This window comes from Nelumbo lutea, chromosome 1 (assembly GCF_056320005.1).
Source record: "Nelumbo lutea isolate HS-2025 chromosome 1, American lotus-T2T, whole genome shotgun sequence".
NCBI lineage: Eukaryota > Viridiplantae > Streptophyta > Magnoliopsida > Proteales > Nelumbonaceae > Nelumbo > Nelumbo lutea.
Window position 1 is genome coordinate 161496435 of NC_142684.1, and position 17445 is coordinate 161513879.

The window sequence follows — 17445 nt, forward strand, 5'->3', positions numbered from 1 at the left end:
GAAAAACAACCATCTGAGTTCCATTTCTAGCTCCATTCATTCTCCAGATTCATATCTATCTTCTGGTTTTGAAGAAGCCCAAACAGCTCCACAGACTCCTCCAGCTCCCAATCAAATAGACTCCTTCTGCAAAGGAGGGTCCAAATAATGGTATCTCCAGAAAAATTATAATTCTCAGCTACTGATGAGTCTTGATGAACAGAGCATTGGAAAAGAATAGGGAAAGCATCTGCCAAAGGTCCCTCCATGCACCAGGGGTCCTTCTAGAACTTTATTCTATCTCCTTTACCCTCCTTAAGGCTGATCCCTTCTAAGATGGTAGGGAGATTCTTCATTATGCCTGTCCAAAGAGAACTGCCCTGGCTTACAGGAGGATCTCTTGATCTTCAATACCCCATTCCACCCCATATTTAGCAGCTACTAGGTTTCTCCACCATGCATTCCTTTCGGAAGCAAATCTCCATAACCACTTACTAAAGAGGTGAACTAAATTTCTTCAGATTTCTTACTCCCAGCCCCCCTTCTTCCTTAGGGAGGCACACTTGATCCCACTTTACAAGGTGAATTTTCTTTTCATCTTCCCAACCCTCCACAAAAAATTCCTTTGTAATTGCTCCAATCTTTTTGCTATTTTGTTTGGAATAGGGAAAAGGGAGTGAAAGTAAGTGGGTAGGTTAGAGAGGGTGCTCTTGATCAAAGTCACTCTACCCCCAAAGGACAGATATTTTGCCTTCCAAGATGCCAGCTTTTTCTCCATTCTCTCAATAACTGGGACCCAAGACGAAGAGGAAGATCATTTTGCCCCAAGAGGCAGCCCCAAATACTTCACCGGGAGGAACTCGACCGGGCAAGCCATCACCTCTGCACAATCCTCTAAATTTGATACTTGGCCCACTGGGGTAATATGACTTTTACTCAGATTAACCTTCATCTGCAAATTGGAGGATGTTGACCTTTTCCCTTTCAGGAGAGATTGCAAAGCCTTCCCAACAACCAGAGGCTACATCCTTCTTGCTAAAAAGGGTGAGGATTTCCATGACATAGATGAACAACAAGGGAGAGAGGGGATCACTCTGTCCCAAGCCTTTGGAACTGCCAAAAAACCCTGCAGACTGCCCATTTATTAGGACTCAAAATTTAGGGGATTTATCACACACTTTGATCCAGTTTCTCCATTGCTGCCCAAAATTCATTCTTTCCAGTACAAAATCCAGGCATCTCCAGTTAACATGGTCATAGGCTTTCTCAATATCAAGTTTACAGATCAAATCCGGAGTTCCCTCTCTTCTTTTGGAGTCAATAAGTTCATTATCAATGAGAACTAAGTCTAACATCTGCCTCCCTGGGACAAAGACACTACCTATTAGAAATTACACTGCCTAACACCCCTTTCATCCTTTCAGCCAACACTTTAGCTAGGATTTTATAGAAACTGTGTAAAAGGCTGATTGGCCTAAAATCCTTGATATTCATGGTTTGTCAATTTTTGGAACAAGGGTAAGTGGCATTTAAGCTTCTTTGCAGAGAAGCATTTGAGTGAAAATCCTGGAAAACAATCATCAAATCTTGTTTCACAAAGTCCCAACATTTTAATAGAAAAGATTTGTTAGACCATCCGGTCTTGGAGATTTATCACCTTCCATCTTTTTGATTGATGCCCTAACTTCCTCCTTTGTGATGGGTCTCTCAAGCAAGAGTTTCTGATCTTCATTCAACTGCTTGAAAGGAAGGTCCATAGGAAGGGGTGACTTACTTTCTGCAGTTGAGTCCCCAATTCTACCTTCCCACTCCAGCTTTTTTATTGAGGAGGCTCTAGATCAGGCATTTGCCATTTTGTGAAAGAACTGTGTGTTTTCATCACCTTCCTTTAACCAGTGACCTTAGCTCTTTGTCTCCATTTAATTTCTTCCTTTACAACCAATTTTTCAAAACTGATATTTGCTTGGGATCTTTTCGGCCTCAATTCTTCAGATAAGGGACCCACCTCATCTGCTCTATCGATTTCTTCAATGATACTCAGTAATGCTTTCCTTTCAGTATCCGATTTCAAGCTACTTTCCAATTTCCAGGTTTTTAGCTTATCTTTGAGTGCGCCCAGTTTTTTTGCCAAAACAAAGGAGCTTGAACCCTCCACCTTGAAGCTCACTCCACACAGACTTCATTAGAGGAATAAGATTGTCTTCCTCAAACCATGCATTTTCAAATTTGAAAGGGACTCTGATTTTCTCTCGGTAACCACAGATAAGCTGAATAGGGTTGTGATTAGAAACTGGTCTAGGGAGGGAAATCTGCCTAAAATCAGGGAAGATTTCATGTCAATTTGAAGATATTAGAAATCTGTCCAGTCTCACAAGGGTAGGATTTTCTTGATTATTGGTCCAGGTAAAGTTGTTACCCTGTAGGGGAATATCCATCAATTCCATATTATTAATAAAATCAGCAAATAACCTCATCGAACTTGTTCTTCCACTCCTTGTAATTTTTTCTTCAACAGACAGAGTCGCATTGAAATCACCATCTATGGCCCAAGGATAGGCCAAGGAGCCCCTCTTATCTGCCAACTCCTCCCAGAAATCAGCCAGGAGACAGTCGTTGGTCCATAAACATTTGTCGCTTGGCAAACATTCCCATCTAGAAGTTAGAAATAAACTGCAGAAAGAGGGATCCCATAGACTCAACAAACCCCCTGCACTGCCAGAAGCTGCCCCCCATATACTTCGGACAATAGCAGCGTCCAACTTTTTCAATTTTGTTTAAACAATCTTCAACTTTGAAAGCTTCGAAGAGTCACACAGCACCAATCTTCTCCTTCCAGAACCCAGACCTCTTATATTCCAGGATAAAATTTTTAAGTCCATGGAAACTCTGTCAGTACAAAACAAACCCCTCCTCCTCAGGCCTTCTTGAACCCTCTTGATGCCCCCTCAAGCAGTTGTGCAGGAACTCTCTTCTTGCTTCAACACCATGAGCCTCTGTAACTATTATCAGCTTGTCCTCCACCTTTTTCAACTCTGTGTGTCCGAAATCCGGCCATGCTCCTGCCACCACAGCCTTACTGTAAGGAAAGCTTGGCCTTGCCTTCGCATCTGTCCCTTCTCTTGTACCAGTTTTCAGCTTCCCATCTCCTCCTTCCCCCATGAGATCTCTGAGAGAAACTTTTGTGAGACATTGCCATTCCTATCTTTTTAAGAACTTGTTAAACATAAGTTCAGACCATTCATTTGGATAAAAAATGTAGCCCTATCTTCTTAAGTTTCCTTTTCTGCTTAAAAAAAAGATTTAGAACCCCACAAAAAGCATTGTGGACAGCCTTGGGTTTTGTCAGCCCAACCTTTGTGTATATCTTTTCCAGCATCTATTTAATGGAACTGTTTGGCTAACTATAGGTGATGGGGCCTTGTACTTTGATGATAAACTTGAGGACCAGGGCACTCTTTCAACTACGTCATCAGTAGTACGTGGAGTAACATCATTTGCTTCTGTTACATCTGGGAGACTGAATGTGAGTTCAGGCATCACTTCATCTGCATGATTTTTTTTCATTAACTTGCTATTTTCTTGTCTGTTGTTAGATTTAATATTTGTCTTTGATCTTTGCAGCTTCCTGGAGATAAAATTGTTGGTTTAGCAAAGTTCTTCCTTGGCATTGGAGTTCCTGGCACTGCCAAGGACTTGTTTGACCAGTTAGACTCATTAGCTTGTTTAGAGAAAAACAGGTACATAAAGTTCTGAGAATGTTACAATGTTTTGAAACATGGACTTATCTGGATGGTTATGACTCCTGGCCAGCTTGCCCTCGGACTGGATTAGCTGGATCTTTGATCCAGTTAAATTTATGGAGTCATCTATTTTATAAGAATTTTCTTTCCTTTTTTTTTATAAGCAACTTCAAATTTTATTAGAAAAGCATCAATATATACAAGCAGTACAAGCTTCCCAAGTCATCAATAAAATGTTTCTATTTCAATCAGTAACACGGTCAATTCATTTAATAATCTATTGGTCAAACAAGAGAGTACAAGAACCTTCCTGCACTAGCAATGGGTAGCGAGAGCAGCAGCTTCTAGGGCTGACTAACTCATAGTACAAGGGAAATCAGAGTATGAAGGTTAACCTGGCATTCCTCTCCCCAGTACAATCGGTCTTTTTTTATTTCTCTTTCTAAACAACCTGTTGGGCTGTTAGTTGATTTCAACGCCAATCTGAAATTCTAAATGAGATGTTCATCCTGGCACCTCTCTCTCTCTCTCTCTCTCTCTCTCTCTCTCTCTCTCTTCATGTACACAAACAATCACACCTAACTGAAAATGATGCTTGGTTTCACATTTTTTAGAAGATTAAGTGATGGGGATCCTTGGTTTCACCATGTATTAATATATGGTAAATATATATTAATATACATATATTGTGGCCAGGGTTGGCTTAAGGTATTTATATATGGTAAATATATATTAGACCCAGGCCTAGACCACAAATTTCCTGACTATGCAGGCCTAGGCCCGGGCCAGGCCTGAGCACAAATCTAGGCCTAAGCCCAGAAATTTGTGGGTTGGGCCAGGTTTCTGGGCCAGTCTAGAAATGATCACCCCTCAGGTAAGTGTGAAATTTCAGAAATTCCAACTATTGGTCAAAAAGATTTTCAGAAATTCAAATATTTCTCCACTTTGTTTATCTAAAATGATAGCTTTTCTCCTTGGAACTTATACTCAGACTATTCAGACCCCCAATTTAATGGTAGCACCCTCCATATAACACCAATACAAATAAAACTACAAAAGTTTAGACCAGAATTCCCTCTAGAACTCAAGTAATGAAATTTTCTTACTTTCTCTCCCTTGAGAAAGTCTGAAGTTCCTGAGATTTCAGTCCAAATCCCTTAACTTTTTTCGTAACAGCAAGCTAACCAACTGAAATTTAACTTAGAGCCTTTTGTCCTATTCAAGTCCTCCATCAGTCAGGCTTCCTCTTGAGCCGGGGAAGGGTTTGAAATAAAAAGAGTAAAACATCACATTTTTCCAAATAAAACTTGTTTCCACACACTCAGACTAGTAGCATTTGCACTTTTGGGTGCCTTTATTTTCTATGCAAAGACGTATTTGTGTCAATTTATTCAAGGAAAATAGTTTGGAAGCAATGCTGGAGGTCATCCACATTAGGGTTATACACTGGCTGAAAACCTTGGCACTGTTCGCAGAATTCTCAATTGATGAGCTGCAAAGAAAGTGGAAGGAATAGCAGAACTTGTTCCAATGAGGAAGGCCTCAAATGTTTGTTGGATTACCCCACCCCATGACTTTGTTAAACTGAACTTTGATGGCAGCAGCTTGGGCAATCCAGGGCCATCCAGAATAGGAGTATTAAGAGATGAACAAGGGAAGCTGTTAGCTATGTATTCTGGACCAGTTGGGGTGGGAGATTCTTTGAGAGCTGAGATTCTTGCAGCTCTTGAAGGGGTACAAAGAATCAAGGATTTGCACATTAATAAGCTGATCATAGAAGGAGATTCTGAAGTGGTGGTAAACTGGCTGAAAGAGGATAGTCTTAGACTTTGGAATTACAGTAATGAAAAGAGGAAATTCAAGTGGCTGACTAAGGACATGGAAATCCAATACAAATGGGTAAAAAGAAGTGTGGGTAAAAAGAAGTGTGAACTCTTTGGCAGATGGTCTAGCTAGACAAGGGGTGAACAGGCATTCTATTTTTTGGGCTTTCTTGTAATTTTTGTTCTTTTGATGTTTAATGGTTGTTCTTGGGAGCTAAGATTGTTTAGCCCCCTTGCCCTGTAATTTTCTTATATTTTTAATATTAATTCAATCCACAGTTATTGATAAAAAAAATAGTTTGAAAAATTTTACCTTTTTTAAATCTTTTTTTTTTATTTAACTGATAATGTCACGAGACAGATTACCTGTTTCTCTTATGATTGGCGAACAGTTTAAAAATATTTGTTGAATTATTTCACCTTGTCATGGTATTGCTTCAATTATCTTCATTAGTTGATAGTCTGGCTTATTTGACTTTCTTTTAATAACTGTGGTTCATTGGACTATTGAAATTGGATTGTTTGGATCTGTCTTCTGAAAGATGTTCTTTATGTGCACATTTTTATATTCTGCATTGAGTTCATATTATCTCTTTATTCCTCTCTATAGGGATTCCAATGGGTTGGGTTTGGATCAACCCAAACCCATTGCTATATTTACAGTTAGGATTACTGAAGCTGACCCAACCTGTCCCATGAACACTAAAACTATTGCTATATTTATAGTTAATAGTAAACGTGTACATGCATTTGCATGTGGCAATATCTCTAAGACAAAACTATTTATAATTCATGGGTAGTTTCTGGACGGTTATAATTTATAAGTGGGTAGTTTCTGAACAGTTATGAGTGGGCAGTTTCTGAAATTAGAGCAAAGGACATATATGCCCTCTTTATGCCCGTTGTGTGCTTAGACAAGAGGGATAGAAAACGTCCAATGAAAAGTCCAGAAAAAAGGGGAATTCACTCTTTTATAGGTAGTATAGATTGAGTGGCACCATGCCAATAGGTTGGGTTTGATATTGCTCGCCAGCAACCTGAACCTGGGCCAAAACTCAATTGAGACTGACCTGAACCCATCTTGATAGGTTTAGGTCAAAGGTGGGTTTACCAATTAATGTGATTCACTGGCGTACCTACCTCTCTACTCTCCAATTTCTTGTCTTCGTCACTTAATGTACAAATTTCTATTTAATTTTATAAGTATGAGCTTTTGAGTGTAATTTAACATAAGTGCTTAAACCTAGGGGTGGCAATTTTTCACCCAACCCACCCAGTATCTAACCCGCCCAACCCACCCATTTACTTGGCAGGTTGTGTGATCATCCCGTCACCCAACTCGCCCATTTAAATGGGTTGGGTTGTGGATAACCGTTGGGTTTTAACCATTACAAACATTAGCATTAATTCCTTAGCCTTTTTTTTTCTTCATTTGAATTAAATAATTTATAATTAGTGCATTAATTTTCTATTAATTATTGACTAAATTTAGTTTTGTCTTGAAGCAACACACTTCACCCAATATAAATCCAAATCAATTTGACCCAAGTCCGGACCAGCTCAACATGGTCTGGCCCGATCCAACATATACCCATCTATGTCGACCTGAATCCGAAATAGACCTCGGATCGGATTGTTCGGTACTGTTTGCTTTTCCCGGTTTGGGTCGTCTGGTCCAACCATTATCCACACAGACCCTCCGACCCGAATCCGAAACGGGTCGGGTCGTGTGGTGTCCGAACCCCAAACCACATTGCTTGCTTTGCTCGGTTTGGATCGCCCAGTTTCGTTCATATCCATACAACCCGACCCGAATTCGGTACCTGACCAATCGGACTGAACCGGTTCGGGTGGGGTCTAGTCCAACCAAACTGATCTGGATCTAAACGGTTCAACCACTCTTGAACTTGATGTGATTACCTCGAAGACAATCCAATTAGATAGTTCAAGTTGGTCTAACCGGTTTGAACCTTTGTGGTTCATCAAATCCGAAACCCGAACATAGTTAAATGGCTTTGCTGCTTGTATAAAAATAACATGCATGTAATGTGATTTGAACCTTCACCACTTGCGTAAATAGCAACTACTATTACCACTAAGCTATGACTAACTTATTTGTTAAAAAGGAGTTAGTTTTTTGTTTTAAGTACATAAATATAAGATTTATGGGTTTGGGCGGATTGGATTGGGTTAAAGCGGGTTTGGGTTGAACCCAACCCATTTAATTTTATATAACTGGGTCATTAACGGGTTGGCGGGTTAAATGGGTTGGGTTGAAACTCAACCCAAACCAAATCCAACCCAACCCGCCCAATTGCCACCACTACTTAAACCATTGAAACAATATTGAACAAGCTTGTAATTAATTTATATCTCTTTTCATTGACTGGGAACTGATACAGAATTTTCCTTTATCATACAGTGTTGCTATTCCACTGATTTTATCACTTCCAGCTACTGTTCTTTCATTGACCAAAAAGGACCATCTGAAGGTTTGCATATTTTGCCATTGTAATGCTTTTTTATGAGTTTTCAGTTTCCATGAGAACTTTTTCTTTGCAATACTGTTACAATTATTATATGTAGAAGAACACAAGTTAATTATATTTACATTACCTCGCTACATCTTTTCTGTTACTTTACTCATTTCTGGAGAACCTTACAAGACAGAAAATAGTCTATTTATGTTTTATCAAATAGATTGCTTAGGATCCAAAAATAACAACATACAGAATGATCATGGTTTGCACTGTGCATCTTGGAAGTGTTAGCAGGAAATCCAACTAAGTCTAGGATTGAAGCTATGAGAAAAGATTCTAGGTATGTCAATGGTGTGGCACTAGAACTAATGGAATGAAGACCATGATTACTGTAGCCATGAGGCAGTAATAATTAGTCGGGATGAGGCTTGGATGACCAGTTTAAATCATTATATGTCATTTTGTATTTTTTTATGACGGACCTTGTTTTTAGAGGATATATCATCCTCTTTTATTTGCAAAGTTTCACTTTTATATGCTAATAAATTCTTCTTATTATCAATAAAATACCTTTCACTTATTTATAACTATTGTTTACCTATTAAAAAAAGAATGCTCGTACTAATAAGTAATAATCACAGCTGAAGGCGCAAGTCATGTGATTACAATGCTTCACTTGCATAAAACTCACTGCATCTTGATTCCTAGGCCTTGATACTCCAGCTATGTAGTTCATCTATTTCTCTTTTCTGTCGTTGACCCTAATTTTACTATTATGCTTTTTTCTTATTTCATTGGGTAGGGAAACAAAAAAAAAAGAAAATAGTTCTAGCAGATTCCTTCGCTTTGATTGAGAGACAGTCTGACAGTTCTTCAATTCCAATTTCATCTTCACATGTTTCTGGTTTATCTATTTTGTACTTGTCAGGTTAAGGTCAATACTGTGCTGGGCTCCAATTCACCTCCTCTGACAGTGAGACTTGTCCGTGTGTTCAGATCTGATTCAAAAGAAACCTCTGTTCCCCACTTTACAATGAACTGAGAAAACATCCAGAAAACAGAAAACTCCAATCTCCATTACAACATTTTGACTGCTGATATCTCCAAAGTTACCCTAAAGGAATTTCCAGAATATCTGCATAGCCATGATTTTTTTCTGAAGCTTGTCTGTCTCAATACTTGCCTTAGGTCCATAGGGTTTCTCAGATTACTATTACAGTATGAAATTTCTATCAATGTCATGTAGGCGTTCATATTTTGATAAGCTAGAAAGTGGTTGAACTCTATGATATATTGGACCTTGACTCTCTACAGGTTTCCCTATCAAGTTCTTGTCCATTTGACATATTGCAATTCTCCACTGTTGAGAAATTTTAAGTTCAAGTTGGTGTTTATACTTCAGATGTTAAATGAGTATTTGGTCCTATTGGATCTTTTCTGGCATTCATGATTCATCTCGAATTGATACTTTGAGTTGTGAGAGTAAACTCTTAGGGGCAGATTGATAACAACTGAATTCACAGAACTGAGTTGCTTTTCAATTTGTCATTTGTGAATAAGAAATTGAGTAGGGTATAAGCTCCTTAATTGCTGACATGCCAACAAGTCCATTTAACTGTCTAAAATGTTCTTCAAATATTACACTAAGAAATCATAAAAATATATTAAATACCAACCCATCCACTTACAATTCTGCTTGTATCTTTGTCATGTACTTGATCTTTCTTAATAAGATCAATGATTAGTTATTGGTTCTATTATCATTCTGAGTTCAGAAACTTTAACCAGTAACTGAAATACGAAGTTGGTAATACATTTGATTTATTCAGGCTAGATTTCTCTGGAGAAACTGCAGTATCACTATCAGCGAATCATCTGCAGAAGTTGCGTCTATCCTTTCAAATGACTACTCCTCTTGGAAATGCCTTTAAGCCACATCAGGTGTGTGCTCAACTTTCTAAATATGCAACCTTAAGATCTTCTTTCCTGCATTAGTTTTATTGAGAACTTTATTTGATATGCAGGCATTTCTCAAGTTGATACACGAAAGCAAAGTTGAGCATATCTTTGTGTTGGGAAACAGTGGAAAACAGTTTGAGATAATCCTAGTTAAGTTTCTTCAACTAACCATGGTGATTGGTTATTCAGTTCAGCAACTATTATTCGACACTTTTCTTAAAAATGAATACATGGATATGCGAGCTTTTTTGATAGATGCATGGATATGCAAATTTTTTTGATAGATACATGGATATGCAAATTAGAATCTTAGATTACCCCTTCAAGATAAATATCCTGTTAGCAACATTCAGTGCAGAGACACTTGATTTTACTTGGTATGAATGTTGGAATTCTTAGCTTCCAACACTTGTACTCATTCTGATGCTACAGTTTGAATCTTCTTTCCTTTATATGTGCATAACATTAATCATATTATGAGTTCTATCATTTCCTTTTGGGATCTCCTTGCTGACAGAGTAGCATCTCCATTTATCTATGCCTTTTACAGTATTTCTGTGATATTTATACGAGCATATTTATTTCAACATAATTTAAGGAGGAATTGTAGCAAGCAAAGCTTAAGGGTGCATTGTGGTTTTTTCTACTGGTTGCAAATATGGTGGATCACATGTCAATCTTTTCTCTTGGTAGGGATGTCAATTTTCCCTGTCCCCGCCGAGTAGGCCCATCGGGTCAGGGATGGGGAGTGAATTCCCTGCCCCACCGAACCTGATTATATATTACATATTAAATATATAAATATATAATATTATTTATATTATATATATCAAAATTTATTTAAAATATTTTTATATTAAAAAAACCCTTATTTTAAGTAAATCTATTTTTCTGAAAAAAAAGTTTAAAAATTTTAGAGATTTGGGTCCCCAGTGGATAACCCCTCTCTCCCGGGGATCAGTGATGAAGGGTAATTTTTATCCCCGATAGGGATGGGGCTCAGGGACGGAGATTTGTTTCAAAGTTAGGGTTGTGGATGGGGAGTATGGTCCCTGCCCTGAACCCACCCTGTTTCCATTCCTATCTCTTGGTGTGTCTTTACATGGGCCCTGCCATTTCTATAGCACGTTCAGGAAGGTTCATGCATCCTTAGCATTGCTTTCTAACATACTTTAATTTATTATGTACTGCCAGACTCCTTTTTTTTATTGATAATAAAGGGGCTTTTTTTTTTTTTTTGAGAAAGCATAAAGGAACTCAAATAAAGGGAAATAGTTAGGCAAAGTAATAAATTTCTGGACTTGCAAGTTACAGAGGGAAGCAATAACTATCCATAAAGAGCTTTATGGGGTGGAGGTAAACCAAAAGAACAATATAACCAATATATGTCTTTAGACAATTGTGCCCACTCCTTGCTAATCCATTTGTTGCTTGCATTTGGGATTGGTTTTTCTCCTTGTTGGATGCAGGTAGGCTTCACTCTCTAGTATGCAGAGCCTTTTTTTACCCCACAACTTTCAGGTGTTTAAAGAAAAGGGGGAGGATAATGTGGAGATGCACCAGGGCAGCTATAATTTGGAGAATCTAAGAAGAAAGAAATGTAAGAATGTCTATGGAAAAGGTAAGGTGTAGGATGCAATGATAGACTCTCTAATAGGGTGGCGCATTTGTGAAATCAATGGAGACGTTTTCTCAATTTTCAACAAATGACATAATTAGGAAGTGGTGGACTCATCATCAAGTAAATACCTAACGAGCAGAAGTTGGATACCACTGGAGGAAGGAATTTACGAAACTAAATTTTAATGGAAGCAGTAGAGGAAACCCAGGATCCTCCGGAGAAGGTGTATCAGAAATGATGAAGGCTGTATTATGGCACTGTTCTCAGTAGGGGTGTCAATGGACCAGTTTTGGGTTGGACCCCATCCAAATCAAAATCAATTTAGACGGATTGGATGGACCAATAAGACATATTGAACTGGACCAGTCCATGCTTAATGGTCTAAAATATTTATTGGATTGGACTGGACCTGGTCCATTCTTAATGGATTTATATTGGATTTGGTCAGATTTAACCAACATTCAGTTCATTGATAGATGATAAGAATATGGTGCCAATGGATCAGGTTTGGATTGGGACATCCAAATTAATACCAATTTGAACAGATTGGACGGTCCAAACATTGAATTGGACCAGTTCAAAATGGTCCAAAGTATTCATCGGATTGGATTGGACCTGGTCCATTTGTAATGGACTCATTTTGAACCGGATTGGATCGGACCAAATCCGGTCCAATTAACACCCCCAGTTCTCAGGACCAATTGGTATAGAGGACTCTTTCAGAGCTAAAACTATGACTATCTTGGAAGGAGTAAAAAGGGCAAGACAAATGAATGTGCCTAAGTTGATTATTGAAGGAGATTCTAGCTTGGTAGTTGAGTGGTTACAAGATGGAGAAGCAGTTACAAGTCTAATTAGGGGTATGGAACATGGGTCCAAAGGGGAGCTACTTGTATGACTGACTATTTAGCTAAGCAAGAAGTGAGGAGAGAACAAATGTTTTGGGTACAGAATTGCAAAAGTGTCGATGTAAAGGGAGAGGTAATACCTTATCTCTTAATTGGGTGGATTTATATATGTACACTTTTTTATTATGTTTTAATAGAAGTCATGGCTATTGACAAAAAACATGGAGAGAGGAGACCCAGTGTAACATGGCCCTTGTAGATAGTCTCACATCCTATTCTTTTGCATTTATGCCAAGGCTATTACTGATCACAGAACCAGGTCCCAATGGGAATCTCCAAAGCTATTTAAGAAAGAGATCCTCCTGTCCCTCAATCAGTCAATCTCCAAACCCCCAGCCCCAGGGCCCTAGCATTCTTCCAATTGGCCTTGAACACAGACTCCCAATCTATTAAGTGATCTTTTCTGCTATAATCCATATAAAATTTCTAGTGATTTGCTGAATTATTTTGATTGTGGTATACCTGGAAGTTTTTTAGGAAAGGTCCTCTGATGATATTGTATAATTATCAGATAGGAGACTTGTGATTCTATCGGGGCATCAAGAATGGCTTTTGGGGAGTTGGGGTCAATTCAATGGTGGCAAAAAATGGTAGATACTCATTTATCAAAAAAAAAAGGTAGATATTTAGAGACTAAATGCAAGGAAACAAAACAGAAAATGCTGTGTAGGTTGTCAAGGGAGAAGATACCATACTAAACTAATTTCTGAGTATCATAGAAAGGCATGCTTGTCATCCATAATTGAAGGTTCCTCACCCTCCTTTTGAATTCTAATATAAAATTTATACCATTTATCAGAAAAAAAATATTAGACCAATTTATGAGTATCCTAATGAGAATGGTGAGGATGATAAAGAGTGAAGAGACAAGGGGATTGGGGAACATGAGCAAGTGAGTGTAGTTCTGTACTCATATAAAGAAGGTGATTGATGACGAAGTGCAAATGGATAGATGATTGGGTTATTATTATTATTATTATTATTGTTATTTTTATTATTATTATTACTATTACTATTACTATTATTATTATTGAATTGCTGATTTTTGAATGGAGGAACTGAAGGATGAGAGGGTTGGAGGATGGAAAGAACGGGTATCGGGTAGTGGGGATAATGGGGAGGAAAGTAGGAAATTAAAGGAGGTGGTGAGATGGAGAGAAGATGGAATTTATAAATGGGTTCAGGCCCAATTGGTTGGAGAGACTCCAAAGGGATCAGAAAAATAAGATTTCTTGGCTTTGAAAGACTAGCGATTGAAGGGCTAATGAATTGAACATCACCAAACTGGTTATAGAGGGAGATTCTAAATTGGTAATGGGCTGGCTGAAAGATTATGAAACTACAGCAATGGGAAGAGGAAGTTTAAGTGGCTGAGTAAGGATATTGAAGTGAAGCTGAACTGGGTAAAAGGAAGTGCTAATTCCTTTGCTGATGGGTTAGCCAAACAAGGGGTGACTAGGGACTATGTTTTGGGCTCTCTTGTAATCTTGTTCTCTTTGTTTATTAATTTATTTATTTTTTTTGTCTTTGGGTGGGGGAGTTAGGAGAGTTTATCTCCCCTAAATTTTGTATCTCTGTATCTATTTCTCCTTTCTTATTGAAAGTTACGAGTTATTGGTGAAAAAGACTAGCAATCAAAGGAGATTCACAGGTTGTAGTGGTGGCAATTTCTAACCCAACCCACAGGACCCATCCATTAGTCACCCATTACGTCAAGTAAAAAGGGTTGGGTTATGGGTATTCATTTGGGTCAGCTATTATGTAAAGTTCTTTTGCTAGTAGGCAAATTGTTATATTTTTGCTCTGTAGTGAGGCCCTCACTAGGCAAATTTGTAATGAACCTGATGGCATAAGAACTTTTTTTGGTGTCAAAATTGCTAGAAATAGCCCCAAGATACCCATTCTTCAATTTGCTGAAGATTGTCTCCTGTTTACTAGAGCGACTGTGTCAGAAATTCAAAAAATTGCAGAAATTCTGAACAGCTTTGCTAAAGCGTCAGGTCAAAGACCAAATTTTCAGAAATTAACTCTTCGTTTCTCAAGGAACCTTCCATTGTGGCTGCAAAAAAAAATTGTCAAAAATGATTAAGATTGCAATTGAATCTTGTAAGTAAAATTACTTGGGTGGCCCAAATATTGTTGATGGGGTAACTTAGGAAACCTTTAAAAACTTGGAAGAAAGAACTAGAGTTAAATTGGCTCGATAGAAAAGGAATACACTCTTCATTGCTGGGAGAATTCTTCTTAAAGCTACTGTGGCAATGATACCTCAATTCCAAATGGGGCATTACAAGCTCCTGAAATTAATGACCAATAATCCAAATAAACTGCAGAGAGATTTGTTCTGGGGTACGGATGGGTCCTGATCCCTGCTTCCTTTGGTGAGCTGGAAAACTCTTTGTGCTCCAAGATGGTTTAGGGCTAAAAAGCGTGGAATCACCGAATGCTGCTTCTATTGCAAAACTGGGTTGGAGAATCCTCATCTAACAAAATAATCTTTGAGTTGAGTACTTGAGTTTATGAAAAGCAAGTATTTAATAGAACAATTTTTTGGAAGTTAAATTTAAAAAAGATAATTAAGGATACCATTAATTTCCACTAGAAAAGCACAAATGATCGTGTCTGGTGGTTGCTTTGAGAAATTAATTATAAAAGCTATGTAATTTATATTTCATAAAGCATAAAATAGTTTCTGTTTTTTATTTTATTTTGAATCTCTTGATGCAAGACTTGGTTTCAAATGTAGTTGTTGGTGTTCTTATCATCACCATCATTATTGGTGCATCTTTACATCCTTGAGAGGTCATGGTTGTGCATAATTCAATTGGAACGACTTATTCATTTGGCCATGTATTTCAGATGTTCTCACAAATGTTTGTAAATGGCTTCCCCTTGTAGGATTTTCTTGGTCTGGTGGACAGATTGTACTACCTATCAGGAAGATATGACATTCAACTCACAATTGGCGATGCTTCGATGGTAAAACAAGGCATTTATCTGTTTTCCTTTGTATTTAGTTATAGGAATCACTGATCATTTGTCTTAATTTTTTGCAGGAGAACTCGTTCTTATGGGCTCTAGGCCATGTTGATTTAGATCTACCAGAGGCACCAGAAAAGGCTAAACGCCCTCCTCCACAACCTGCTGATCCTTACATGAGATATGGACCCAAACAGGAGATAACCCACATCTTCAGGTTACCTGAGAAGCATCCGCCACAGGATCTTTCTCTTGCCTTCTTGGCTCTTACACTTTTACCACTAATTGGATTCTTAGCAGGAGTAAGTTTCTGTTATCTAGGAGGTGCATTTATCCCACCAAGCATTCTTGGACACTAGTAACTTCAAATTCTTATATTATAAGAGAGTTCAAATCATGTTATAGGCTCCATCCTTTATTTCATGAGGCTGAGTTTCCTTGACAATCCGTTTAGCATGACTTATTTGAATGGGTTTATCAAGTTTAAATGCTAACCTTGAAGTAGGCGAACATTGAGCTGATCCGAATTGATGAGACTATATGATTCTCTATTCACCAACTTATTGCCAATTTACTGCTAAGTTGTTTGGAAATAATATATGCATTATTTCTCTTTTTAGCATGTAACAATCATGTTATTCTCAAGGTTTTTGTGATTCGTGTTTGATTGATATTACTAAATCTTTATCTGCTTGGCAGCTGTTACGTCTTGGGGTGAACCTAAAAAATTTCCCACGATCAGCGGTACCAGCTACATTTGCCATCCTCTTCCATGTTGGCATTGCGGCGGTTTTGCTACTTTATGTGCTTTTCTGGTTGAAGGTTCTCTCATTTAATCCCTGCTCTTAGTAGATTATTATTAACCAGTGAATTGTTTATTTAGTCCTCTATTTCTTTATTCAATCTGCAGCTATACTTATTTTATACGTTTCCATTCTGTACAGTTCAATTTGTTCACAACTTTGAAATTACTCGGATTCTTGGGAGCCTTCCTGCTGTTTGTGGGACATCGGACTCTCTCTTACCTTGCCTCGACATCAGCCAAGTTGAAATCTGCCTAGTGAGACTACTAAATTTTGTTGTAGGGCCTCTTAGAAATTAAATTAACTCTAGTGCTGCCAGACTTTTCCTCTGTAAAACTGGTCCAAAAAAATCTGTAGAAGTAAAATGAAAATTTCCAGGAAAAAAAGTGTTTTTATTTCAACTCTTGAAGGAGATAGACAAAGGGGGTAATTTAAAGTTGATATTGAAGATTATAGCTTACATTGGCCTTGTTTATGGAATTTGTAGCAAGTGTGGAATTGAATCACGTTATTGATGTTTGTTCTCAGATGGGAACATGGGGTGGACTAGCAATCCCCTGGAATTTTAGTTTAGTCAAATACTTAGACCTCGTGGCTTGTGGTCGAGTTACTTGTTCACTATTTCACTGGTACTTCACCGGCTTTCGTGACAGATGGTACGAAACTAAGATGGATGCTGATTTTGCTTGTAACTCAAATTATCAATGTTTTAAAAACCAACCTGGAACCGGAATTGCTTTGGTTACTGGTTTTTAGGTCGGTGGTTCGATTGTCCGGTCCAAATGAATGATTCATTGTAATTTAAAAAAATAATAAAAACAAAAATAAAAATAATTAAACAAAAAATTGCAAAAAACTGTTCGCCAGGTCAAATGGGTTGATGGCTCAACCTCCTGGGTCAGTGGGTTACTGACCAAATCAATGATTTTTGGCAGAGGACTGTCAGGAGTGAAAGGGGAACCAGTTGCCCGGATCAACGGCTGAATGATCCAACATTCCGGATCAACAACATTTCGGAAGCCATGCAAACTATGATGAGTATGATTTTCCAGCTGCTATAATATAAGCTCATCTTTCAAAAAAATAAGATGGTAGCTGCATTTGGTGTTTATAAATAAGGGTACTTTATTTAGTAAACATTTATATTTTGAGG

General features: G+C 38.0%; 1 protein-coding gene across 1 annotated transcript in view; it reads left to right on the forward strand.

The window, feature by feature from the left end:
- The window catches only part of LOC148878778 (dolichyl-diphosphooligosaccharide--protein glycosyltransferase subunit 2-like), a 33247-nt gene extending 16495 nt beyond the window's left edge, over positions 1-16752 (forward strand). The window contains exons 8-18 of the mRNA XM_088973320.1: positions 3387-3502; positions 3601-3716; positions 7965-8034; positions 8951-9040; positions 9337-9349; positions 9827-9963; positions 10047-10130; positions 15409-15489; positions 15567-15791; positions 16189-16311; positions 16434-16752. Coding sequence (XP_088829446.1) covers positions 3387-3502; positions 3601-3716; positions 7965-8034; positions 8951-9040; positions 9337-9349; positions 9827-9963; positions 10047-10130; positions 15409-15489; positions 15567-15791; positions 16189-16311; positions 16434-16550 — 1172 coding nt within the window. The 3' untranslated portion in view covers positions 16551-16752. The remainder of the gene's footprint in view (positions 1-3386; positions 3503-3600; positions 3717-7964; positions 8035-8950; positions 9041-9336; positions 9350-9826; positions 9964-10046; positions 10131-15408; positions 15490-15566; positions 15792-16188; positions 16312-16433) is intronic.
- The last annotated feature ends 693 nt before the right edge of the window (positions 16753-17445 follow it).